At 41.9% G+C, this 27,243-nt stretch overlaps 1 protein-coding gene across 28 annotated transcripts in view; it reads left to right on the top strand.

Moving 5' to 3' along the window:
- The window catches only part of LOC110835423 (uncharacterized), a 310,206-nt gene that overhangs the window by 201,181 nt on the left and 81,782 nt on the right, over window positions 1-27,243 (top strand). For 5 of the 28 annotated variants that reach the window (XM_087350090.1, XM_087350101.1, XM_087350100.1 and 2 more), the window contains 2 exons: window positions 3,535-3,628; window positions 21,367-23,907. The exons of 13 other annotated variants lie outside the window; for them this stretch is intronic. In XM_087350090.1, coding sequence (XP_087206216.1) covers window positions 3,535-3,628; window positions 21,367-21,471 — 199 coding nt within the window. In that variant the 3' untranslated portion in view covers window positions 21,472-23,907. Of the gene's footprint in view, window positions 1-3,534; window positions 5,100-11,526; window positions 11,590-11,768; window positions 11,903-21,366; window positions 23,908-27,243 lie in introns of those variants that run through there. 10 more of the 28 variants (XM_087350104.1, XM_087350095.1, XM_087350091.1 and 7 more) reach the window with 7 other exon arrangements.

The raw sequence follows: 27,243 nt of genomic DNA, 5'->3' as shown, positions 1-27,243 counted from the left end.
CCGTCATTAACGCAGTAACTTCGTTGCTCGAAAAACACCGCGTGACACTAAAACGCGTAAATCAAAGACTTTTGTTCTGTGAAGTCGTTGTTAAACAATGTATTTAACTATATAATCCCTTACCACGTGGAACAGAGCCCTTCTTGAGAAGCTTATAGGTGCTCAGCTAGTCAGCAAAAAACCGACCTTTCTTGCAGCCCTAAATTTATATTAATCTATGCCAATGAGAACTTGAAAATTCGTAAATATTTAAATTGTAAATTATTGTACGAAGTGAGAAGGACAGACAGATATTAGGTTTTCGAAAAACCACTGCTATTTTTACCTCTGAATCACAAAATATTCAGAATCGCTGTTTTAATTAATTTGTTAAGTCATTTAACGACTTTTTATAAATTTTATAGGTTATACGTGAATGATTTTAACGGTTATTGAATGATGAGTATCAAATGATGTTGGGAGAAGCAGCCTTGCAAATATCTGGAGAAACTGAAGAAAATCAAAACACCGGCATAGTCTGTCGACGGCCGTATTGAGTGACCGAGTGGTTAGAATTCCTCTTTCGTAATCGGGAAGTTCAGGGTACAGTTCTCGGCCCTCCGACCTGAGGAAGTTTTAATTTTTGTTCGTCTCAGTACGTCCAGGCAAATGTTTTAAATAAAGCCACTAACGTTTCCTTCAATGCCCCGTTCAAATACATCGTATATTAATCATTTGACCCTGTGAAATCATAGCTGCTGGAAGCGTCGTTAAATAAGCAAGAAATAAAATAACCATTTGGGTATGTATTCCTGTGACCATTCCGCCACTGATCTTGGCACAGAGAAGCTAATACAATCACGTGTGGTGACATCGCCAAAAGTTATATTTTCACTAGACACGACTAACTGAATTCAAGGGCGTCTCTCCAGATGAATGGTTGACATCTTTTGTGTCACTCGTAGAAAGTTCCAAGCTGTTTTTATACGCGCAAGCATCTAGCAGGATGGACACTTCTTTATTATTCTTGTTACTGGTTAGTGAGATTCATTTTTCGTGGAAGAAACACTTTACGTTCCTCATTCGTAATCTGATCTCGTCGCGTAATTAAAAATTTAATGGGTTATCTCAACAGTTGACCCCAGCTGAAATACTCCTTTTAGCGGTACTGGGGGGGGGGTTTAAGCCCGCGTTGCAATGGATCGCTTATCTGATGTCCATATAGCACGTGGTCTCACTAAAACCATTCCCGAAATGTGGCACGTCTTTTAACGCCTGAGCTAGTTTAGGACTGTGCCGCTTCTAGTGGCCCGAGGCAGACCGCGGTGAAATTAATGTGGCATGTAACGCTCGGCACACTGAGATGAGTGTGTTTGTGAGTTACTTCGACGCATCGCTAGATAAAACGAGGGAGAAAAATGTTTAAATCAGCGTAGGAACGTAGACATATACGTACACACGTTTCAAATGTGTAGCACACGTCAGAGAAACGAGAAATCCGTGTAAATTTTTGATAGGTAAACCTGAAGGAGAGGCACTGCCTCTAAAATACAGGAGTCGATGCGACGATAATATTAGACTGGATCTAAAAGAAGTGGAATGTATGATGTACACTGAATTTGTCTGTCTTATGATAGCATTAATTTTTGTGCTTTTGTAAGCATAGGCGCAGATGGGAAAATAATATTAAAATGGATCTCAGGGGAATAGGTTTTGATGATGGATTGGATTAATCCGGCTCAGGATAGAGACCAGTGATGAGCTGTTGTAACGTGTAACTTACCACTCTCCTCAGTCCATTACCGAGATTTTCATGGTTTTCCTCAGTCCTTCTCTGAGGGTGTCAGGATATTCACTTAAATTAGACCACGAACGTTTCCTTACGTATCGTTTCAAATTCATTATATATTATTCATCCTGTTAATTTGGATCATACAGTCCAAGGTATGACAGCGTCGTTAAATAAAACACGAGTAACATAATTTTCTTGTTGTGTTTAATGAACATAAAGATATTAACAACATTTTTCAGTCAGTGAATTTTGTTAGGAAAATCGGGTTTCGTGCGCAAATAATGCATTTGGGTTAGTGATATGTGTTGAATTCAAAAGTAAAACTGCTGGCCCCCAGTGACTAGTTTCCGGACCACCAGAACAGCATTCCAATCAGAGTATCATATAAATTATATTCGGGATGTGTTGAAAATGGAGAAACGAGTCCGCAGAAAGAAATGTATCTGCAGGCAAATGGTGGGGCAGCTACTCACGAAATGCCAAGTCGTGCTGCCTTAGCTCTTGTCAGTGGACGAGATCCAATTTATTGTCCCTCAACTGGGCGCGCGATAGAAAGGAGGTCTTTCCTTCTCGCATAAAAGCATTCCTGTGCTCTGGAACACCAATTTACGTGGTTTTCCCGAAACAGGCTCTCCTCGTGACGGACGCTAAGAGAATGTCCGCTCTCTTTATACGGACGTGGTCACACGAAAGCAGCACGTAACCCCCCCCCCCCCCAAGTCATTTGTAGTATTTAAAATTCGCTCCAGTTTTTGAGATTAAATAGATTAATCGAAATTTGTAACTCTGATATAATTTAATTCTCTGCAGTCCTACATACTCTGAGCTCTTCATAATTTGTACTGTTCGTCGAATCTATGGTGATGGGATGAGAAGGCCATTTAAAATCAACTCTGTGTACCAGACTTTTTCTGGTAATATAATCCTGTAGTCGCTTAGCTTGTCAAAAAATCCTCCTTCTGTTATTGAACTTAAAGTTCATCACCGCGTAAGACCACCCCCTCCCACTGGTCGCAGAAGAATCCAATCAGTATTCTCACAGCCTGTATCCTTACGACAAAAAAAAAAAATTAACGTTCCATCAACTCATTTCTATAAAGTTGTCTCTTTTCTTTAGGTTTTTCGAACCAACATTTTGTGCGATTGCATAATTGTCCGATGCGTGTTACATGCCCCGCGCAACTCATTCTCCTAGGAGCATGTAGCACGCATGGCAGAAATGAGAATCGCTTGAGAAACTTTTGTTGAATAAAATGAAGGGAGCAAATCGCTTCGGAAAAGTATGCCGAGATGGGAAATTGATACTCGAAGAAATTGGTGCCTGACGCAGGCATATCAGAATAAATTTCAGAACAGAAAATGAGTAACAAATCTGTGGTTGTCATGACAACCAGTCGCGGTCGGTTACGCCATCTTCAAGTTGCAGTTGCCGTAAAATTGTAAACCGATTTTATGGATGTGGTTTACAGTTGCGACATGCCGACGTGTGGCCAACTACATTTTTATTGGCACGAACTGTGCGCGCGTAGGCGGATGACATTTCATCATATTTTACGCCAGTGTTTAATCAGACCCTGTCTCTCACCCCGCTCCGTCCTTCCCCTTACCAGTTCCTGGCCTAATCTAAGTCATTTACATCTTAACTTGCGGGTGAGATGTTTATGAACGAGGTTTTCACCTCTGTGCCCAGGTCGCTGTTGACTCTGTGTGGATTTGTACGTAATTACCGGCGTTTCGTATAAACATTCTGTTTCTATCTTCAGGGCTGATTATGAAGGCATTATGTTCTTCCGGAGCATTGGTGTCCCCCTAGAAGTCTACACGGCGATGAAAACCCAGAAGATCAGCATCAACAAGGTAGTTTACGTCTGTCCCTAAATGTCACTCGTTTTATTTAAACTCGGGATTGTGTTAGTTCTGGTCAGCGTAGTCACTAAGCTACGAGGTGGACAAGCGGGTTTCGATTCCCGTCAAGGTCAAGGCGTTTTGCCTTCACCACGCCCAGACCGACACGAGTACCGGGAGCGTTATCCCAGGGGTTAAAGCGGCCGGGGTTTGAAGCTGACAACGCACCTCTACTCCCCAATCGTATTCGTGACGCGGCGCATAACTGAACACAGAGACAAGTTTAACTTCATTTAATGCATTTGCGTTACGATATAGACCAGGTATTGAATCGTCGGATTCCATGAAAGGCGGGGAATTTATTGATCAGTTGAGTGACTGTCGGTGTCTGAAGAACGACTGTGCTGCTGCTAGATGTTGCTTAGTCGAAGCTGAAGACGACGTGTCAGCTTATCACAGTTTTTCCGTAGTCACACAGGTTTTAGGAACACGTTTATGGTCCATCCTGTACAATTGTGGGTCACTTAACTCGGCCACACAGTACTCCCGAACGCGACATGACTAGACTTTGTGGTCCGGGCGGAGACGCCAGGAAGATCATTGCGTTGTGAGTATTTAAGAGACAGGGTCTTGCCGAGTCGGCTGGCACACGTGCCATTGACAAAACAGACCACAGGACCACACACGTGCATGCTTTTATTTGTGTTATTTGAAACGAGATACACTAGATGAGGGCAGGGAATGTGACATTTATATAGAATACCCCCCGAGATTCCCCGCGCCCTACTTGCAGCCATGTTATGTTCTCGTATCTCCCTACCTGCTCCTTTCCATTAACCCAGTGTTTGTGACCTGGTTCCTGGGATAAATCAGTGAGCGCGGGTGTCGTTTTAAGGTCAGAGTGGTGGTTATTCAATCCCTGTACCTGGTGGGTGTATGGGTCATTGCAGTTTAGATGGAATACGACAAAATTCTGGATTGATCTGTGTAAGACAAAGTTTACAGGAAGTAGTCACTGCGGACGGAAATGCAGTGCCAGGTTTTCATCATTTTACGTCAGTCAAAATTAAGGAGCTCCAACACGCAGGGATTTTATACGAACGTCGAAGGCTTCTTCTCAGATAGTCACAGAACCATCCTCATGTAAACGGAAGTTTCGTTACTGTCTTCCGTAAAACTGAGTTTGTCCTTTGTTTCTCGCCTGACACTTTTTGAAACAGTCGTGTTCCTTATGGAAAATATTTATTAGCCAGACCCACATTTAGTCATTAAAGTGAAAGGTCACCCTTTGTCGGCTGTCCACGACTGCTTAGTCAACATACTCGTTACCATCGTTTTCGGTGGGCCGTATCCTGAGTTTGTAAATTAAGGACTCGCCGTGTCTTGAGAACAAGGGACCCACGTATGTGGTCCAGAAGTTAATATTCAAAGATTTTTGATATTCCGAATCAACAAATGAAATAAAATGATATTTTTATGGGAATATTTTTTCGACTTTAATTAGCTGCACAGTTGGCCTTGTGACAATTTCTTACTTTTTATATTAAGGCCGCACTAATAAACATGGCTGTATCTTCAAGATTATATACGCTGCTAACGACGTCATTAAATATACCTCAAATAAACAAACAAGCAAATAAGTAAATAAATATACGTATTGGCGTTATAATACTGCAGTCTATAATGTACGTTCTGTCATATTAATATCAAGTTAAATGAGGCATTTTATTGTCCCTATGACTTGCACAATGCACGTTACATATATTATAATCAGATTTGTTCTGGGTCTTCGTCCGTACGTATTATTGTATTTAAATTAGAATCGCTGTGTATAAAGGGAGCCGCCATATATCAATTATGTTTAGAATTGAATAAATTTGAATTTAAAGATCCGCCAAATTTAAACTTTGTAAGTCTGTACTTCTAAGTTGAGACCAGTGTACTAAGCTCATTGTTGTAGAAGCGGTGACTGGAATTGACTAGTTTATAGACAGACTGCAGCCAGCTCATTATACTGTCCTTTGTGGAACATATTCAGTCTTTATTGTTGCTAATGCTTGGCTTTATGAATCTGAAATGGAACAATAAACAGTTTAGACTTAAATTATGTGCGCTGCTATTACTAAAAGGAAGAGCAGATATTAAAACTCACTTTATTACAGCTTCAAACACAATTTTACATAATACGCTCTCTCAGTGTTGTTCCGTCTTCTCGGCAAACCAATTAAAGTGGAATTCAAAATAGGTACTTTTTTATACGTAAAAAAACTTATTCTAAAGAAAAAACATTTGTTTATGTGATTGAAGGTAGGCTTCGACGTAAAGATTTACTACCAGAAAATTGCCCGTAAAAATTACGGGAAAATTTAGAGTAGTGATAAGAACGAAACTGTTATTTAAAAGTGAGATAAGGCAGATCATAAAAATTAAAACCTTTTACTTACCGTTACTTAATTATAAAGAGTATAATATTATTTAATTTAATGTAGGATAACCTGTAACTGATTACATCTCAGATACAAATTTATGTGTAATTCAAAGACGCACAAGAAACAGGAGGACATTTCATAATGAGGAGTTCCGTGATTATTATTCTTTGATAAATATTATTAGGATGATCAAATAAAGAAGGATATGATGGGTGGGACATGTAGCCAGCATGGGGTTATGAGAAATGGGTGCATAATGTCTATTTGAAAGCCTGAAGAGAGAGACCACTCAGAAGACCTATTAGTACATGGTAGGATAATATTAAAATGGATTTTTAGGATTTGGGTTTTGAATTGGATTCATATGGCTTAAAATAGAGATCGGTGGCGTGTTTCTTGAGCACGGGAATGAACCTTTGGATTCCATAAAATACAGAACATTTATTGACTTGCTGAGCCACTATAAGTTTCTAAAGAAGGGTTTTATGCATGGAGAAAGTTAGTTGGAGTTCAGAGACAAACACGTGACGGTATTCTTCCTCAAGGACGGCACACTCCGACGGACGGACGGACGGACGGACGGTCACCTGTTGTACTGGTCGATGTTTCAGCCCCAGTGTCTGTTCGGGATGGGCACATAAATCAGACGTCGTTCCCCTCGCCTTTTAATTGCTACCCTGGTGGCTGCATTGTTCGTCTTCATATTGTATAAGCCGAGAGGCGGGGACATCGTGCAGACTGAGGAGACATACGGGTCTGCTTGATTCTAATGAGAGAACATGCACTCAACATTCGCTTCCTATTGTGAAGAGTGTTCTGTTTTGCATGCACGGAAATTATAGATGTTACAAAGCATTCTGATTTATGGATTATGGACGAATTATCGTACGTCACACAGGCCAAGAACACAGAATTTTCAGTGCGTCGCGTCCAACTTTCTTTTATGATAAATTATATTTTGACTAAGTACCTGTAGTAGACTACGCGTTCCTCGCCCGTGTTCTTCTTAAAATAATAATACAAATAAGATCAATTAATAATATCGCGATTAACAAATGAAAGTTAGTGCTCTCAAAAAAAATTGTTACTTGGGTCTAACTTTATATTCAAGTTTCAAAGAAGAGATGTGATGTCACGTAGATTTCTATTATTTGCCGCCTTGGCGCTGCTTTGCGATGAAAGCGCGTAAGTACCATCAATTTTTCGCTCCGCCAGGCGATAAATGTCGCTAAGCATGGCCACAAATTACATAATTATTTTATGTAGTTTGGGTTTTGGTCCAGAAATTAGTCGCTGGTTTGCTAGCTCAATGTGTGTACGAGGTGCGATCGGAAAGTTTCCAGACTGCGCCTATAAAAACCCGTACACTTATCTCAGGTATTAAATTTATCCATCACCCTCGAAGTAGTTCCCCTTGGAGTGAACACAACGATCCCAGCGCCGCTGCCAAGCCTGGAAGCATCCCTGGAAATCTTTCTTTGTCAGCCTGTCAAGCACTATTTGCGATTCTGCCTGAATCTCTTCTATCGTCTCAAATCTCCTTCCCTTTAGCTGAATTTTCATCTTTGGGAAGAGGAAGAAGTCACACGGCGAATAAGGAGGGTGCGGGATGACGGCCATGGTGTTTGAGGCCAAAAACTGCCGAACTTTGACGACGTCGATCTTCGTGAATGGCCTGCCGAATCTTCGTAACATTTTCGGGCGTTGTGCTCGAAGATGGTCGTCCAGAACGCTCGTCATCATCGACAGAGGTTCGGCCATTTTTAAAACGTGAATGCCACACAAAAGTTTGTGCACGACCCATTTCGGACACCCCAAATGCTTGCTTTAGCATTTCATAGGTTTCCGTAGCCGTTTTGGCGAGTCTTTGGCAAAATTTGATGCACACTCTTTGTTCATGAAAATCCGCCATTCCGAAATCGCAGGAGGGTCGGTGTAATGCACTACCAAAACGCCCGTAACTAAGAAATAAATGCTAATTCGATGATACCGGCTGGCACACTGATTCACTATGAATGTAGGCCGCACCCCCTAGCGGCAGAAGCTCGTACTACATCCGGTTCGCCCTCTATTGACACAGTCTTGAAACTTTCCGATCGCACCTCGTATGTAGCTGACTCTCGTCTCATAAGTATTGCTCCTGCGCTGTGCATCCACTGAAGGCAAATGTGAGAGTCTGACGGATGCAGGAATGAGGAAAAGAAGAAATCTAAAATATAAAGTGTTAGGAATCGTCTGCAAGACCTGGGAGTGTACTCGCCGGGACGAAACCTCGCGTTTCGTCTACGTTACCAGCTTGCTAATGGAATGGAAACGAAAAACGTTTCAGACGCAGGAACTGGGGCCGCGAGCTAACCCTCTGCCACGTCTCTGATCCTCGTACCTTTTACATCCGACGGACGTGGAACGCGCGGTTCCATGCCAGCCACTGTGTACGTGGCAATTATTATTATTTAGTGTTCTGTCTGACGACAGGTCCATATGAACAGGATCCTTCCATCCTTTTCTCGGACTGGGACCTGTTCATATACGTTCTTGGCAGATGATCCAGAAGTGGTTTGCCATTGCCTTCTTCTGTGTGTGAATGGAGTAATTGTTGGGATGCCACGGACGAGAACTCCGTGTTGCCTAGACCACGGCCTTGCCCAACACAAGTTATAAATTCGGGCACCGCCGGGAATCGAACCCGAGACCCCAGGATTACAAGGCCAGCGTTCTATCCGCTAGACCACCGTGGCTACGTGGCAATTATAATACAATAAATCTTACAGGTGTAGTGCAGTGCTGCATTCAGCTGATTGAGGACAAGTTCCGGAGTGAGGATTGTGTGAATGTCATAATTGACAAATTCACACCTAATACCAAATTTAATCTAAATCCGCTGAATAATTTTAGATGAAAACATGTTTACAGGCGCGACGTTTTAGTTGGGCCTATTTTAAGATGAATGTTTTCAGGGATGTTGCGCCGTGTAGTATCGTAGAAGTTTGTCGATGTTTCGGAGGTCCTTGCTGCCTCCATCATGAGGGCTATGAGCCGTAAGAATTTGAAATCTCACTCCGTAGTGATTTTTTTACTGTGGCGAAGACGTCATTTGTGATCTTCAGGGTTGTCACGTCATGTAGTCTTTTAGGCCTTAATTGCCTGCAAGAGTGCACTACGTCACAGCGCAGAGGGCTACAGTCAGCATTCTAATTATATTTTTCCCTTCTATAAAGTGTATATAAAGAGCAAACAAATAAAAACGCGAGCTTCTCCCGCTGCTGTTACAAACAGGCCTGTCATCAGAGTGGCCAAACTCCATTGCAGTCCTTTGGGTGTAAACACCACACCGGCACGCACACATGAAATTTGCCAGCTGGATCTATAAATAATTATACTAACAAACCGGATACACGTGTTTAAATATGTGTACCGAATTTGTGCAGACAGTGTTTGTGTTAAAATAGCACATCACAGACCGACAGCATATCGCTATTACATTTATTGTACCGTCCTGTAATCCACTGTTACATAAAACACGTTTTACGTATGACTGAGTTTCCTATATTGGCTAGACGACACGTGGAAGTCACGTACTTGTACGTTTTTCTTTCGCTGTTATTAATACAGACTTGTAAATCTCTTTTTTGTTTTTCGAATAACATTATAAATAGCTCTCCGTGTGAGGCCTGTGTATGTGGGCGGGAACAACGCAGAACCGAAATTTTCGCCCCGTTCTAAAGAGGTTTCATGCTTATGTTACTGGCTTATTATTTACATAGCCGATGTAATTGGGGGGGGGGGGGGTGTAATGTACGACTTGCCCCGTTCTTCGGGCAGCTTCAGTTCACTTCCAAATTAGGAACGCGATCTTACACAAAGCTGATTGCGCTATTGCACTGTCAGGAATGTCTTACAGGTCGGTGTGCCGCGTTGTATGGGTTAGCTGATGATCTTGTTTGCCCGCCTTGCGTACCTGCTACATCGCATCATCAGCGACGTCACGCATTAAGTAAGCTCTTGACCTGTTTTGAGTTTTAAGAACTGGAAAAGGTTTGCTCCGTCCCTTTATCGGAAGACCCCGGAGTCATTAACCCTTTGACTTAGACTGATAAAGTAGGTCCGGGTTTAATACACCTCTCGGATCCGCAGAGCGACGAAGTGATGGGAGGCTGGTGAAAGATCAGATGGACTGGGCACGTGGCACGCATGGTAGAGATTGCTAACAAAAAAAAAAATATGTTTCAGATACTGAAGACCTTTGCGTCGATTGAAGGGTAATATTAAAGTAGATCTTTGGGAAATAGGATTGTAGTTTCTGGATTGAATTCATGTGGCCCAGGATAGAGACGAATGGCTGGCTGTTGTAAACACGATAATGAACCTAAGGCCTGCCTTTGGCATTCCCGTGGTACTCCGTTTCATAATTTGCTACCGTAAAACTGACGAGTCGAGCGCGTTTCTTATCAACATTCCAATTAAAGTTGACCTGACCAGATCCATGGCACAGTGTCTTTCTCCAAATCACGATAGTCGCTCGTGTGGTCAAAATATCACCCTCTTTTATATAACCCGAATGCCCATTACCGTTTTCACAAGAGCCCATTATTGGATTGTATTGTGAGCCAGTTGAATCCAACCCAAATCATCTACAACCCGTTTTAATATTGGCCTAAGTTGTACGCCTAAATGTCTAGGCGTAGACGGTCTTTTGAGTGTTTCTAACCAAAATATTTATGTGCATTTTTATGTCATCATTCTTATTAGCATTTCCTAGACTGTAATTGGTTGATATTTAGGGGAAGTGAATTTAAACGCTACATTGTCTTGCTTTCGTATTTTCATATCTGAATTCTTAGCATAGACGTAGCTAATTAGTTATTGCACGTAAAATACATTTATTTTCATTTACGTCCGTGTTCGAACACCCATTTTACTGCCTGTGAGGAAAATAATGCCAACCTGCAGGAATTAAACAGAAGTAAAATGTTGTCGTGGCCGATTGTAAATGTAATGTATGGCTTTGAGTTGTCTTTTATAGTTCCGGGTTGTATAACATGCGCTCATTTAGTGTATTTTATCGCTGGTGATTTTAAAGCGACTGTAGCCTTAAAATTAGCTGTTTCATGACGTGTAGGCCTAACTGAATTATGTTCCTACCGTAACATGTTTAGTACTTAAAGTCGAGCGGTAACTTTATGTACCATTTACTCAAACAGTAACTAATGCTGCATTATTTATTCATGGATTTCGTATGATTCTCAGTATAAACAGCAATTACTCCTTAAACAGCGTTAACCAGTTAATCTTCGTAATGGTGAGGTGCTGTGTTTTCTTTGTGGTACGGACTGAATTCTTAAATATTATTTGCGTGAGCTGCGGCTTCAAAAAAGTTGATATTTGACCAATTTCAACTTTCTGTTATTTTACACCCGATTTATTTATCAAAGCGGTTTCAAATTATTTAAAATTTTGATTTCACTCTCCTGAACTCCACAGCGGCTGAGCAACGAGGCTTCAGTTTATCGGCTATGGAAGTGCAGGTAGGTGTAATATTTCCCTGGAAATTATGTTGTAATCTGCACATTTTCTGAGGACGTTTGACACGAAGGATGTGACGTTTCTGAACTTGAACACTCCGTGTAGTTTTAACGTAGCCTGTTTTGTGAACCAATATACGTAAGTGTAGTATGTATCTAATTTTATTATTTACTTGTATAAATTGAATGTATATTTTTTAGGCTCACTAGGGAACCTAATTCACTCGATACGTGACTTAAGGCGTAAGTGTGGGAAATATGAACGTAAGAGGAAGGAGGAATTCATAGATGGATGGGAGGAAAGAATTTGAAGAGACATTATTTACAGTTATGGGGTAAGCGCAATCCATTAAAATGGATCAATTCTAGTTTCGTAAAGAAATTAAAGTATCTGTTGTGGTATTGTAATAATAGTCCGATATCGATATAAGTTGTTCATGAAAATAACAGTTTAGCCTTTTTTATTTTTAAATGTTTTTTTTGGATTTCAATTGGTGCGTGTTATTAAGTACCGATTGGGGAGGGGGGAGTGAGTTAATTAGAAAATGTGTCGTATGTGATAGAGACAAGAAATAACTGCAAAATTTTAGTATGAAGAGCTGAAAGGAGTTAGCTCTTTGAAGACACACATAAGGGGATATTGATGTGGGTTCAGCTGACTCACGATAGGACCCAGTCGCAGGCTATTGTGAGCGTGGTGATGAACATTGTTGTTATTTTTAGATCGTCGCTATATTTTGGCATCTTGAGCGATTATCAGTTTGCCATTTATGACTCTGCTTCATGAAATTAGTGAGATAAGCATATATGTTCTTATTAAAATGTGAATTGCAATGATGAACTGTCAGATTGGGGATCGTGTGGAGGATTTTCCGTAAAGGTTTTGGAGCTGAGACGCGAGGAGACTGGTGTGAACACCCGCCCGGCCTAATGACACTGGTTCGTACAGTAGTTTTAAAGTAGCCAGTCAAATGGACGAACAGACCCGGGAGGTTAAGAGGCCTCCGCGGGGTGTCAATAGCAGTTGTTACATCAACCCTAATACGGTGTGACGTAACTCTACTTCTTTGCTAACGAGTGGTATTCATTCGAACATAGAGGAACCATCCTTCATACGAACTGCAACCGTGCTCGCATCTTCGTGTACGCAATCTGAACTTCACTTGTTGTAAATAGCAACCGTCTGTGCTAAGAGAATTGCAGGCAGTGGAACATAAATGGGTACATGGGACTTAGTTAGGGCCTCGTGACTGCTCAAGAAATATGCCGGCTGTTATGAAAGGCAAAAGGCAAATTTGTCGCTGTGTTCAAGTAAGCACCGAGCCAAGTAGACTTACGAGAAGAATGGCGATGTAGTTACACGTCTCGATCACTTGGAATTCTGATAAACAAACCTCGTTACCGACGTTTCGGAGAAACCGCTTCCGGCGGCGTCCAGACGTACGACGTCGTCGTCTTCACCACAGTGAGACCAAATCTCACAGACTTCTGTAGGAATCTTTTAGTTACCTATACGAGAATTTAAGTGTTATTAAGCGTGTCTGTTAATTACAATTGTTGCAGTGATATTTGCTCTGAAGCTTCGTTAGTGGCCCGGGGGTGGGGGGCAGAGCCATCAGTCAAACAAGTTTCGGAGCGTGTGAACTCAATCAGTGATGCGACTAATCCCGTGTCCGCCCGCTGGAGGTCGCTCGATTGCCTTATTATTCCGCTGCACACAGTAGCCGCTTCTTGATCATAGTGGACCGGCTCATTTCTCAACGTCAAATTTGGCGACTGCGCTACTGCTGTGTTCACTCCAGAAGCTACCGGCCCTGAATGCCTGGGCTTCAAGAAGAGCGGCAAGATGTCGGGGAACTACAATTTGAAATTCACGCGCGTGCTTCGGGATTTTTTCGTACCTCACTTGGTCCTATGTTCGTGTGTTATAGGTAGACATCTTCTGTCGCGAAGGGCCAGCAATTACTTTCGCTGTTTTTAATTAGGTATTTATAATTGGTTACGAATAGGAAATACTGAATGTCCTTCCATACTTTGATCGGATCCAGGTTTTAATTACAGCACAGTTCCTTTTTGCCATGAACCGTTTATAAGAAAAACTTTATGAAGTCTTATTTGAACTTTATGTAGAGTAAGGGTTATCTGTTTAATCAATGAAAACCAAAATTTGTATTACTGAACAACTTTAGAACGAATTCTCCAGTACCAAATTTAATATAAATCTTTGTCCATATCCAGTTCATGGACCTTCTTGTTATTGTCTCCTAAGCACACAACTGAGAGAGTAATTCGTTCTGTAGCAGACCCAAAATGGCAGTGCAGCATACAGTTATCTGCGTAAATATTGTACCTAAAAGTTTTCACCATTACAGAAGCTAGAAATGATATTTCCCACAAGAAAAATCTACATAAACTTAGGGTTTTCGTCTCCTTTATAATACTGAATTTATTAAAATTATACGCGTTTCAAATTATGGATTTTAACTTTTATACCTGTACAGTGTGTGAAACTTATGATTGAAGATAATATGGATTTTTAAATTAAAGCCTGGATATTAAAAGGGAAGGTGAAAGTGACTCTTAAAATATAATTCTGAGGTCGGTACAGGCATTGTTACGTAGTCCGTGCAGACATGAATGAGGCAGAGTATAAGAGGAGTTTTGTTATAACGCGGGTAGTCCTCTCGACATCCGTGTAATTTGAGGTTCGTAAATAAACAACGGGGTGGTCTCCTTTGTGGAGCTCGACTGTAGCCTCACATAGATTTCTCGAGAACACTTTTCAATACGACTCATTACGCCAGGTAGGAGGCAATATGGCCACTTCACTTGCTGTCCGTATCAGGGGCATAAGTCTCAGCTCCCTTTATGTCGTTCCAGTTGACAAATTATTAGTCAGTCTTCAAGCGGATTACATCAACCCTTAAAAGAAATATTCATTAATCATTCATTTACTTGTTGATGGATATGAGTTGAAAAATTAATTGTGTTTCCTGTCTGCTACGGTATCTTGACAGTGACTACAGCTAAGATGAATTTTAAAATGTCACGTTAACACATTTCACTAAGGCATCTGTTACATGTAAGCCGAAATATGTCGATGAGGTGGTACAGCAGTGTTTAATTAATCTGGATTAACGCAGTGGAAAGTTTGGATAAGCGAAGACGTTCGCAGTTAAAAATGCAGATAAAAGTAACCGTAAGTTAACATATGGATAATGAAACAGGTCATCCAAGCTGCTACAGCGACACATTTCGGTGTTCTTCATTTGCAGCGAAGTAATTTACTCGTGACACCACTTCTGCTTTGTCTCAACCATGATCCTGAGTCTGATAGACTTCATTGTTCTTGAGCAACGACGTACTACCTTTGCCCCCACATCCACCTGTTAATAAACAGTTGCTATAGTAGGTTGGGTTAGGTTGGGTTAGCTGGTTAGCGATCACCCCTGTGATAACCAGGGCTGTGGAGTCGGTACTAAAATCTCCGACTCTGACTCCGACTCCGACTCCGACTCCTTCATAAAAACTCAATATGTATGCAGCATCATCAGGGATTAGGCACTATTGCCTGTTCCGGCTTCAAATTGTTCTTCCCATCTTCTTCTTGGCCGACCTCGATATCTTTTGCCGCTAGGTTTGCAGCTGAGCGTAGCCTTAGGAACTCTGTCTTCAGTCATTTGTTGTAATATGCATTAATAAGGGTAAACCTACCTAAATGGTAAACGACACCATAAGAGATTTCATCACCACCACGTGAATCATCAGCCTACTTTTTTAGACTTATAACCTATATTTAAATATACGTCTAATGGTTATTGAAGAAATTGGTTGATTTATAGACAGTTTGTATTCTTAAGATACCGGAGCCAAAGTTACAAAGCATTATTCCAACAATATGTGGCTCAACGCGCGTCGCCGGAGGCTCACAAGGTATAGAAATTGTTCTTAACATTTTTATATCGAGGTCGAAGTCGGAGTCGGTACATTTTTACCGACTCCACCTAAAATTTCCTCCGACTCCACAGCCCTGGTGATAACCACAGATTCTACATCGAACCACTTTACGTGTAGCCCTGATAACTTTCCCACAGATCTGCTGGTTTTGTTTTAAAGTGTCACAAGTATTATTTCCTGCACGTGGTTTATTTTTTAAGGAAGAACTTCAGGACTTGAAAAATTTGAAAGGTAATGAATTCGGTTTCATTCAAAATTTTGATTCGAGTACTGTTTTCCGTTTATGTTCCACAATACAGCAATTTTACTTGCTGCAAGTGAATTCGCCGGTGCGTGGCTAGTCAAACGGTCTGAAGTAATTTAGGTCTTATCAATACGATATGAAGGTGAATGCGGAGTAAATTTGTCTGTTGACCTCCGCTTGTAGCCCAGTTCGTGAACCCACCCATCATCGCGTATGATGAACATCGGCGATTGATTCATCCGGGATTAATCGGCTGTAGCGTCAAGATGACCACTCACTTGTAACTAGTGCTTAGGTTAAGAATACGTGGAGCTAAACCTCTCTATCCCTTCATGTTTCTTCAAAACGTGGATCTCTCTTTAGAACCAGGATACTTCACGGATTCCTGTCTGGACGAACTGGGTTCGATTGCCGTTAGCAGTGCTCGGATGTCTTTATCCCATTGTAAGAGCGAGTGCCCTGATTGATGCACACACTGACGGCCATGTTTTGTCGTAACTCGTGTTACTCCGCCACTGGACCTAGCCGTGATCCGCCATACGAAGTGCCAATTAATTGCTACTTGAAATCACTTGACGGTAGTGTTCTATTGTGAGGAAGCTGACCGAGGCTTGCCGTAGCCTGTGAAACGCTAATCAGTCCTCAGCCTCCAGACAGGGAGTCCCCATTCGCCATGGTCAATTTATATCTCCCGCTTCAGAGATCATTTTGGACTCGGCTCCCAACACGTACATGGCATTGAAGGTTTCATTATTTATTACTCAACGTCCACTTGTGTTAGACGGACGTTTTCATTTAACTCACACTGTTGCCATGGCAACCATTTCTGGAACTGTTTGAACTTAATTTATTTTACATGAGATTTTATGCTCTGAGGGCTTCTAGTATGTAGATGGCTGCCTTATGGGTCCTTGCGCTGATTTGTCTAGTAGAAGTTTACTGACGTTTCAGAGGTGTTTACTGCCTCCATTATCAGGGCGGTGGGCGTTGATGGTGAAGCCAGTAAGCACGTAATCCAGTTATTTGGTTAGTGACATTTGAGATTATGAAACGGTAATTTTTACAATTTCCACGAATCTAAAAATCGGCAAGGATCGCTGCGTCTTGGCGTTTGTACAGTGTACGAATTCGGTTATACGACTATAATCGATCATTTCGTCTTGTCAGACGTTTTTGTGTTTGCAGTTTTATATCTTTACCGTCGTCGCTTAGGGTCTTTATAATTACCATTCACTTCTTTATTGCCTATTACATGAACAAAAGAAAGGCAAGTAAAGAAATCGATAATTAACCTCGTCAGAAAGGCGTTTGACCCCGTATATTTTTTCGTAATGTAACTCACCGTTCCAGGAACTTTTCTGCTGTCTGTCCAACACAAACTACAAGGAAGCGACATCGCTCCTAACCAGCATAACCGCGATGTATGACCAGTGTAATAAACTTTAAACATATTAGTTTCTCAGAATGACTCCTTGTGAAGCGTCGGACCATTGGCACTGAGTAACCTCATGTTTATTTCATGAATACGAACTCTGGTCTAAGAAGCATGAAGGGTTGCCTGACATCACGGCGCCAGGCTCAGCGAACTGGCATACAATGGCGTGGCAGAGCCAGAGACATGGACTTCACGGATTTGTACGTAGACGTTGCATACTTCAAAGCATTCCACTGCGGACATGAGGAAGTAGAGGAGAAACGAGGTTATGTCGGCCAGGGTCCGTTGTCTGGAACGCTAAACGATTTTGCGATGTGCTACCACATTAGCTCAGCTCAGTAAGGAGTATGCGGTACAGTTGTACTGGTACATAATCATCACAGCATGGAAATAAATTTCAGAGTTCTTTAGCCCTCTGAACTTGATGGACATGGATGGGTAGCATCATGCCTCGGTCGTTTTACAAAAAAAGTCCCTGGTACCAATCTGAATACGAACCAGGGTTTATCCCGGGGCTTGCAGGATTCTGCACTTGAGAAGACAAACAAGTTGGGATATGCACACGCAGTATAGTTCAAAAATTATGGCTCTTTTGCCAGGATTTATTCTTTGCCCTTCTGCGAATGGTCCCATTGTGGTGGTGGTAGTGGGTTTATAGGCGCACCAGGTTCTTTGATGACCAGGCAGAGAGGGAATATGAGAAGAAAGAACGATAATATGGGAATAGAAATACGTAAGACGACATTGGGAACCAAACATGGTCACCGCTTGACGTCACGTGGAGTCCACACTCGTGAGGCGCGAGACGTGATCGTCATCTGTTGACTCTGAGACTGCGGCCGTTCTGTGAGATGTCGCTGAAAGTTGACCCCAGTGGAACTGAACCCTGACCCCCCACCCCACCCCGAATGCAAGTCAAGCATATCGCTTCGTCTGTAATTGTCTGTGCTTGGAAGGATCTTTCCCCCCCCCCCCCCCCCCCCCCCGCCTTAAGACATCAGAGGCGAACAGCGCAGGCGCTGCGTTTACTGCAGTCTTCATGTCGGTGGTTCATTACGCGTGCGGAATGTCACTGCTCACCTTTTCCTACTAAAAATACCGTACGGAGTCAGAAACTGTGCTTCCTTGTATCGCGAGACCACTTGGGACAAAGTAGGAAAATATTAACATAGATCTTTAATGTAATATGGCGTAAGGATTGGATTCATCTGACTCAAAACAGGCACCAGTGGCGGCCTGTAACATGTTAGTATCTCATATAAATGTTCGTGTTCTGTACGGAACGTGACATTTGTAACTTATTCGTTAAAAATAATAAAGAAATAAATGAAACCCTTAACCATCAAAACACACACAAAAAAATGAATTTTCGCTGGTACAGTAGGATGTTCCACAAGCCTTGTTTCTTTCTTTTTCTTCCTTTCTTTCTTAGTAATGGTGTCATTATGGCGTCCTGCGCATTGAATCATTCCGTGTCTTTTCTCAGCCGCTTGTCACAGGCAGAATTCCAGTGACTTGTGTAAATATGGATTAAGTGCGATTTGTTTCGCAGTTTCTTACAACCTCTCCCCCTTCCAGCCTTTAAAACGGATTTGTCTTACCATCTGCATAACGTTGGCATTGTCGACGGTTAGCGTATAAATTTAACTTTTGAAGCTGGTGATATTTTACGCTGTGATAATAGACAGGGCGCTCCTGGGATGTGTCATTTAGGACCTAAATGACAACAAAGCCACGCACTTTAATGCGAAGTGCTTCTGTCTTAAAGCGTCCTTTTATACTCTCCGCGAATGGCTGTCTTTTTTCTGGGATGTTGCGCCGCGTGAACGTGATGGAGACAATGAGCAAGTCCGAAACGTCGGTCGGTATATACGAGACTACACGGCGCAGCATCCCAGAAGACATGGTAGTCGCCGTGAGAACTTGAACGATCATCGTCATGAAGAAATGACGAATGAGGGATCCATGAAAAATCTTGCATTTATGAACAAGTCACTTTGCCGACTGATCTGTCGCATTTCAATCAACAGAGTAAGAGGCATTTATTACTGACAGCGCTGTGTTAAAACCCACTGAATATTAATTGAAGAAACTCAAGTCCCTCGTCGGTAAATGGGTGACAAGCTTTGATAAGACGAAGGAGGGTTTTTTCACCTTCCTCTGTAAAGTTTTATTTCCTTTCTGTCTTGGGGTCCTTTCAATTTCCGTGTCGGATCGTCTGATACCTGGGTGCGCTTAGCCCGGACCAACATTAATCTCGTGCCCAGTAACGCGACAAGACAACCAGCGCGAATCTGCCTACTCTTCATGGCCGAGAGGCGGGCGTTGCTCGCCACGACTGCTCAATCGCAACCACTGACGTTAAGTGTAGTTATCACATTACTAAGCTGTATTAGTAGAACTTTTATATTAATTTAATTCTTCGAGAAATAAAATTAATAACATTTTTTGTACTGGGCGTGTAGGCCAGATAACTGCAAGTGAATGATGTTAATAAGTTGGTAACATGATTTTTGGGCACAAAATTAAAACAGATCATTCGAGGAGATGTGATGCTATTTTAATAAAATGATTTGTGATTACGTACAGTAGAATGATTTAATTTTATTTGTGTTAGAACGGGAAGTTGTGACGCATAGAAAGAGTCATCTGTTACCAAACAATAGAATACGTACTAAAAGTTTAATAACCTTCTGATGAGTCTGTTGATCAGTTAATTATTCAGTCTTCTGAATTAATTAATGGATTTTTCGAAATGTGATTAGGCAGCTTAGTGTGTCTCTATTACGGAAGAAGATGGCTGCTTGTGTAACGGTGGGAAATGGGAAGAAATTGGCCATGATTTATTATTGCGAGAGATAGAAGTTCTTTTTAAACACAAGAGTCCTAAACTGAGCAACACAGTCGCGTTATTCAAATCGGCATTTCCGTTTCCCGGTCTCCTGCCTCCGCTATGAACGGCTCTGAATCACTTAGTCACACTGTAATTCAAGATAATAGTATCCAGATGCTGGATATTTACGTGAGGATATTTAAAGTTTTTATTAATACTGTTTTAAGTCTGTGATCTTGAACAGGGCCGTCCAAAGCTGAATATTAAAAGTTTATCACATTCCGAGTCTTACAAGGGATGTGACGCTGGCAGTCCAATATCTTTCATCCTTCTAACTTGACCTCACCAGCTTTCCGTTTCGTTTGAACAGTCTCAAGTTGCTCTAACATAAAAGATGGCTGTCGTCTTGGTTTTAGCGCCATGTAATTTGGTAGAAGATTACCGACGTTTCAGAGGTGCTTTCTGCCTCCATCGAGGCGATATCGAACTGATGATGGAGGCAATAAGCACCTCTGAAAGACCTCCTATACAAAATTTGTTCTGAATCAGACCGGTTCCCGAGTTTTGAGTCGACAAATAATAATATCTAAGAAAAGGATTTGGGGGAGCGGTGTTGATTGGATTTAGCTGGCTAAAGACGGGGACGGGTGACGGACTCCTATGAAGAGGATAATGAACTTTTTAGTTCCATAGCAGGTGGAAAAATGTTCTTACTAGCTGATACACTGTCAGCTTCTCAAATAAGGACTGTTGCGTGCAGTTCCTACGCCAAGAACGGGTATTCGTCTCAAGTTGGACAGCCCTGTCGAAATCTAAAAACCGCGATGCATATCTGCAGGAATTATGGTCCCGATATACATTCGTTGCACTTGAAGAACACGTAATGCAACCCCTCTTACCTATGAGTGCGTTGTAAATACACGCCGTATTATTTGTACAATAAATTTTTCACGTATCCTCTTATGTAAATAATGCAAATGTTTCTGTATGTGTAAAGCATTCATGTCGCACAAAGGGTAACAGAGATTTGTATAATTAACAGCCCTTAAGCCTGCGTTAATGCTCGTCTTACAACACTCAAACTTCTGTGACCAGCGTAATGCAAGCTGGCGGTTACGTGATTAAGAAATTGTCGCATGCGATCGGCGACACTTTGACATGCAGAGTGCAGGAGAAAGGTAGTTTTTATTTATTATTACAGGCCTAATGCCTTATTTGAACAGTGTGAATGAATTATCGTGAGGTAAGTACCTCTTTACCCATGTATTGCATCTGTGAAACTACGTAACGGATTTTGGTTAAAATGTTTTCATCCTTCTTTATTTCATAGGACACATCCTCTGGTCTGCATTTCCCTCAACCGCCTTCAATCTCCAGACGCCCATTTTCCACCATCTTATACCTGTTAGGGTCACGGGTACAGTTCTGTGTATAATTTATTTTCCAAGCTGCTTTTGATTCGAGCCAGAGTAGCTCAGCCAGTATAGTGACTGGACGACCGGAGTTCGATCCCCGACGGGGGCAGAGGGTTTTTCCTCTCGCCTTTGGGTCCACACCGGCTCTGGGGCCCACCTAGCCTCCAGTCCAGTGGGTACCGGGGTACTTTCCCGGGGGTAAAGCTCTGCCGAGGCGTGATGCTGACCATTCACGCCATCTATGAGCTATACCTCCTCTCCCCCCAAGCGCCTACATGGCGTATATTGGGACAGCTTCACCTTTTATCTTTATTCTTCATGCATTTTAAAATACTAGTGATTTTCCTCTCTCATTCTATCTTTCGGTATCCACACCTTTTACTTACTTCTCTCCACACCCTTCTGCTACCATCTTTTCTATTTCTTCACACATCCCCGTTTTCTAGTCTTTGTAATTCTTCAATGGAGCGTGTGGTGCAGTCGGCTAACATCTGGAAGAAGGTCACACCCTGTCGAGACTTAAGTTTAGAGACAACCTGTACACCGTGATAAGAGTGATGTGTCTGGTCCGGAGACCATGTAGAACAGACTCACAGGTTGACTACCAATGAGGCAGCGGCGTGGGTGGCCCCCAAGGAACATATGTTCGTTCACACGACGTTTACGTCGGACTGCAACACTGTGTCTCATCTCCTGGTGTCAGGTACACGGACTTACCTCGTCCAAGAGCCACGTTGAACCCAGTTACAAGTGCAGAGTGTACTGTACGTCGACCGGGGGAAGGCGACGACACGGGTGTGAGGGTGAAATGTGTGGGAGGTCGTCTCAGGATCCGTGTTTTCGTTGCAGTCCAGAGGACCAAACGATCAGGTTCGACACACAGCCAGGATATCTTGAGGTATACCAGAAGCTGTGCAGAAAAAGAGGAGCTTTGCCTTCTCGGTAAGTTGATGGGAGGCGTGTGGTCGGCTTTGTGCTACCGCATGTTCATGAGAGACACCGCCAGGCCGCGTTCCTGCGGTTGCATCCAACAAATTGATGTGGCTCCCACAGAAACAATTTTCCTGCCCTTCGTCTTCTGCATCACAGATATTGTTTGCACGATTTGATGTTTTTGCTGGGATCTGGGTTTAGATAGTGTTCCTTTATGTCGTTCCGCCCTGTCATTTTCTGAATGTATACCAGCATTTTGAATGAGCAAGTAAATTTTCCTGGCCTAATTGTCGACATGTTCCTAACCCTCTTCACTTCAATCCTGAAGATGAAAGCAGCAGTTTCCTCCGAGCCATTTGTATAAAACCAGAAGCCAAAAAGACCGCTCCTATGATCTTCAGATTAAACCGGATATTATTTCTCTGAACCGCGTCAACCAGCTGATCTTTGTAATGGTGAAGTGTTGTGTTTTCTTCGTGGTCCAGACTGTGTTCTTAAATGCGATTTAGATTAGTTTCATGCTTAAGAGGGTTTTAAAGTGGTTGAATGAAAACCTGGGGATATATTTCATTCTTTGTCAGTTTCTTATTTACTTATGGTTTATTTAACGACGCTGTCAGTAGCTTAGATTGTACAACATCGAATGACAGGATGATTAATGGAAAGTGAATTAGATGGATGTGGAAGGAAGCAGTTGTGACCTTATTTAAGGCGGTATTCTGGCGGTTACCTGGCCGAAATTTGAACCCGAGGCCTTCCTAATAGGAAACACGAATGCTGTCTGCCGGACTCTACGTTCGGTTACTGTGGCACTAATTTGACACTAACGCCACTTATGGCCTGAAATTGTGTGTTGACAGACTTTAGAGAAATATGGATCTGGTTTAGAATTTGAGATGACAGAATGGTAACTGAATGAAATACATGTTTGATTTAAGGTTTGATAGTAGCAAGTGATTGAAGATGGCGTGTTTCTCACCATCTCTATTCGTGCTACGTTTATAGCCCATCGGATTCTCGTTTATTTTGTAACCGTATCATTTTTGCTTAAGGTAGTTGGAACATTATCCCTTGTACAGTGTATGGGGCTGCTTAATCCTAAGAAGATAATATTACAATATACCTACATAAGGTATAATTGCTGGCCCAGATGATAGTTTAACATTCCTGCTACCCTGTGTTATCTGTAAACTGGAACGACAACTTTAATCTCCGATTGTGCTCGTACATAAAACATTAAATATAGACCAACTGCATTCCATTGTCAAACATTCTTTCCACCAGAACGTCGCTCTACTCTCGTTTACGTGTGACGTGCCTCATCTTTTGACCTGATTACCTCTCTTCTTTTCATTTCTCTTTACATGGTTCCCCAACAGCTTCAGGTATGCACCTTTAACGAATTTAGGTCGTCAGGGTGGCCGCCTACAACTTAGGTGAGTCGTTAAGAAAAACAAGTCAAGGATACGTAATGCCGTGTAAGAGTTTCATTTCATAACTAAATAGCCGCATTAATTTATGTATATGGCCGTGCCGTAGCTCAGGTGGTTAGTGCTTCCCACCGCGGAGACCTCGGTTTGTATCCAGGCTAGTCCATGTGGGATTTATGGTGTACAAAGTGGTACTGGGACTTGCTTTTCGCTAGTCCGTTACCGGTCACAGTTCTGCAGAAAAAAGTCTTAAACCTTTGCACCGATAACAGTAACATTCTAAGTTTGACGTGAAGTACTATATCAAACGACTGCAGTGTGTACTTTACCCCAAAGCATTTGACTGTAATTAGGACTTAACGCTACCCGTGCTGTTTCCTCCTTGAAAAACTTGTTCTGTCTGTCTTTTTCCATGGTAACATAAAAATTTATATCGTTCAAAGCCAGCAGATACCTTTGAAGTGTTAGATTGACAATAATCTTGTCAGTGATCAAAAAATGCACACGTATATCATAAGCCACACTGGTTTCAAACGACGTATCTCGAACGTGGCACGGGAGATGCTAAACAATTTGATTAATGTATTGTGTTGGAGAAATTAACTCTGCATATCTGTTTGTAGCATACTGATTAACTAACTAACTAACGACCTTTCTTCCTGACTGACTTGACCATTTACCGCCATAGTCATGCACCTTTAAAATTTCCTCCCTCAAAACGACGCCACTGATCTCTGTCTTCAGCCAGTTCAGTAGTCAGTCCATACGCCCACATCCTTCCCTTCAAGCTCTTAATATTAACCTCCCATCTACGCTTCAAGCACCGAAGTCCATCTTTTAATGAGGTCTTCCGACTGAAATTTTGCATGAATTTCATTGTCCCTCTTATATGCTACATTTCTTGCCCATAATTATTTTGCTTTATGTACTTTAATATAATTTCATCTCAAAATAATTTTGCAGCGTATAGTTTAGCATAGAAGTTATATTAATCGTATAAATGAAAATCTTGTACGTATTTGCATACTGATGTCTCTGCCTTTCGCCTCACTAGCCGCCACTGTCCCTCTCTGCTCTACGACCACTGCGCACGCTTGTGGTCCCAATAGCGTACAGCTTTCACTGCTGCTTACATTGTCTGGTCGGAATAAGCCTCCTCTGTGCTCTACATGACGAACAATAAATATGAACGATGATGTGAGATTTCATATTCTCACGAAGGCGTGTACAAAGATTAAAGATGACTGGGTTATTGCGCCATGCAGTCTTTAGAAGTTTGCCGACGTTTCAGAGATATTTACTGCCTCCATCATCACTCACTGTCCTGGATGATGGAGGCGGAAGGGACCTTTGGTAAACCTCTACCAGACTACACGGAGCTGCAACCCAGAAGACAGCCATCTTCGTAAACCACGTGACTCACTCTTGTGGGTTTGACGCCGTGTAGACTGGTCGGTGGTTCCTGACGTTTCCAAGGAACATACTGCCTCTATTTTCAGGTCTGAATTGACGATGCTGGGAAGTGGGGGGAAGTTTGGTGGAGAGGCGCTGGCGTCGATTTGGTAATTAGTTGTTAGTCACTTCCTTGAAAATTATTTCTTGTATTTTTTCCTATAAATAGTGACCGACCTTTGTGCAATTATAACATGGCCTTCGCACCGTTGCGTTTCATTAAATTGGTCTCAAAAGCGGAACATCTGCTAATCACACTGGGTGACAAAACACGTCCAGTAGACTCTCGCAGCAGAGAACAAACCTACGTCGTGTAATTAGTGCACGGCTACTGGGTGCCGGGTTAAGTTTCCCCGAGGGAGCGTTCGTCTTGAATAGCAGTAGCCCGTCTTACGACATTGTAGGCTACCTGCTGAACACATCATTATGATCGCGGTATTCGATTCTGATTATTAACCACGTTTAATGATCGGAAGCCATCTGTGATCTCAAGGTGTGTTGCTTCATCTTTTTTCCACTTTGCAATTGATTATATAGGTAGGTGATCTTTTGCGTGGCTTTACTACACAATGACTACATCTGCCAGAATTACGGTCGGTGTATTTAAGGGCAAGAGTGGCCTCAGTACTCGCTGACGATCAATTATTGGCTGCAAATGCGTTGGAAATGGCCCTTTCTCTGAGGTGCATTTGTTTTGCAGTGGAAGTATCTTGATAGTCTATAAATAATCACGTATTACTGTCGTAGGACACTCGAAGAAAAGTAAATAATGCGTACAACGTTGAAAAACGTGAAGGGAAGAAACCCCTCGTAAGACAAGGGAGATAATATTAAAATGGATCTTAGGGAAATGTTGTGGGAGTAGGTGGAGTGAATTAATCTGGTTCAGCTTTCGAGCTCTTGTGAAACGGTAGTGACCCTTCGGGATTCATAAAGTTCGGACAATTTCTTGAGTAGCTGAGTGTACGATAACGTTAGCTTCTGAAGAAAGACTCTGGTCTGTGGAGTTAGTAATTTAGTTAGATCAGTATTGCACTAAAATAATCAAATAAAGCATCTTCAGCATATGTGCCAAAATCGTTTCATCGTATCGCATTAAAAAGAATAAATAATGAACCACGATGAAGAAGATGGAAGGCGAATTAGTAATAGAATAGGAAATCAAAATTAATGAGTTTACATACCTACATTTACTGCTATGCAGGAGTTAGAAACGCAGTGGTAAATTGAGGAGTCTATCGGACTTCATTAAAGTTGCTGAGTAGCTTCAATTTCTAAAGGTCATTAGTTCTTGTCTCATGATGTACGTGAGTGGCAGAAGCCATTCGCATCTGACATTGCACGATGACATATATGCGGCTTATTACGAAAGATTACAGATCCTGTCTCCATTTGAGTCAGACATCTTGTTTTCTCAGTTAGCAGTGTATTGGTAAACATACGTCAGCATCACTTAACCCGTTTCCTGAAATACGCATTGCAGCAAAGAATACGTCAAACCTGACGATAGAGGCAGTATGTTCCTCCGAACCGTTGATATCTACACCCAGAATTTCACACGACGTTACAACCCCGAAGACCTATATCGACATCTCTTTCGCCGTAAGACCTTCAGATCTAACGCTAAACTTAAGTCTCCATGATTTTATTAGAGGCATGTTTGCATTTAGATTATTATCAGTGGAAATGTTATCTGCAATGTCTTACAATTGAATTGGCTATAGAATTTGAGTTAAAGTCAGTTATAAGCCGGTGAAATGAATTGCGTCATATTTTATGTTAACTAATAACTCCATGGAACAAACATCTCCTTAACTACACAACGCTACAACCCAGAAGACAGCCATCTTGTTAAATATTCTGCGCCAAAACCGTTCGTCGATATTTATATGCAGTATTTATTCCTGTTTGGAACAAATTCTAAGAGAACTTGCTCGTGTTTTCCGATCGTACAGATTCCAATTACATAGTAGAATA

The sequence above is a fragment of the Zootermopsis nevadensis genome, unplaced genomic scaffold (assembly GCF_977971745.1).
Source record: "Zootermopsis nevadensis isolate Lab colony 2312 unplaced genomic scaffold, Znev_1.0 Znev_ptg000017l, whole genome shotgun sequence".
Lineage (NCBI taxonomy): Eukaryota > Metazoa > Arthropoda > Insecta > Blattodea > Termopsidae > Zootermopsis > Zootermopsis nevadensis.
This window is presented reverse-complemented; position numbering and strand designations above follow the sequence as displayed.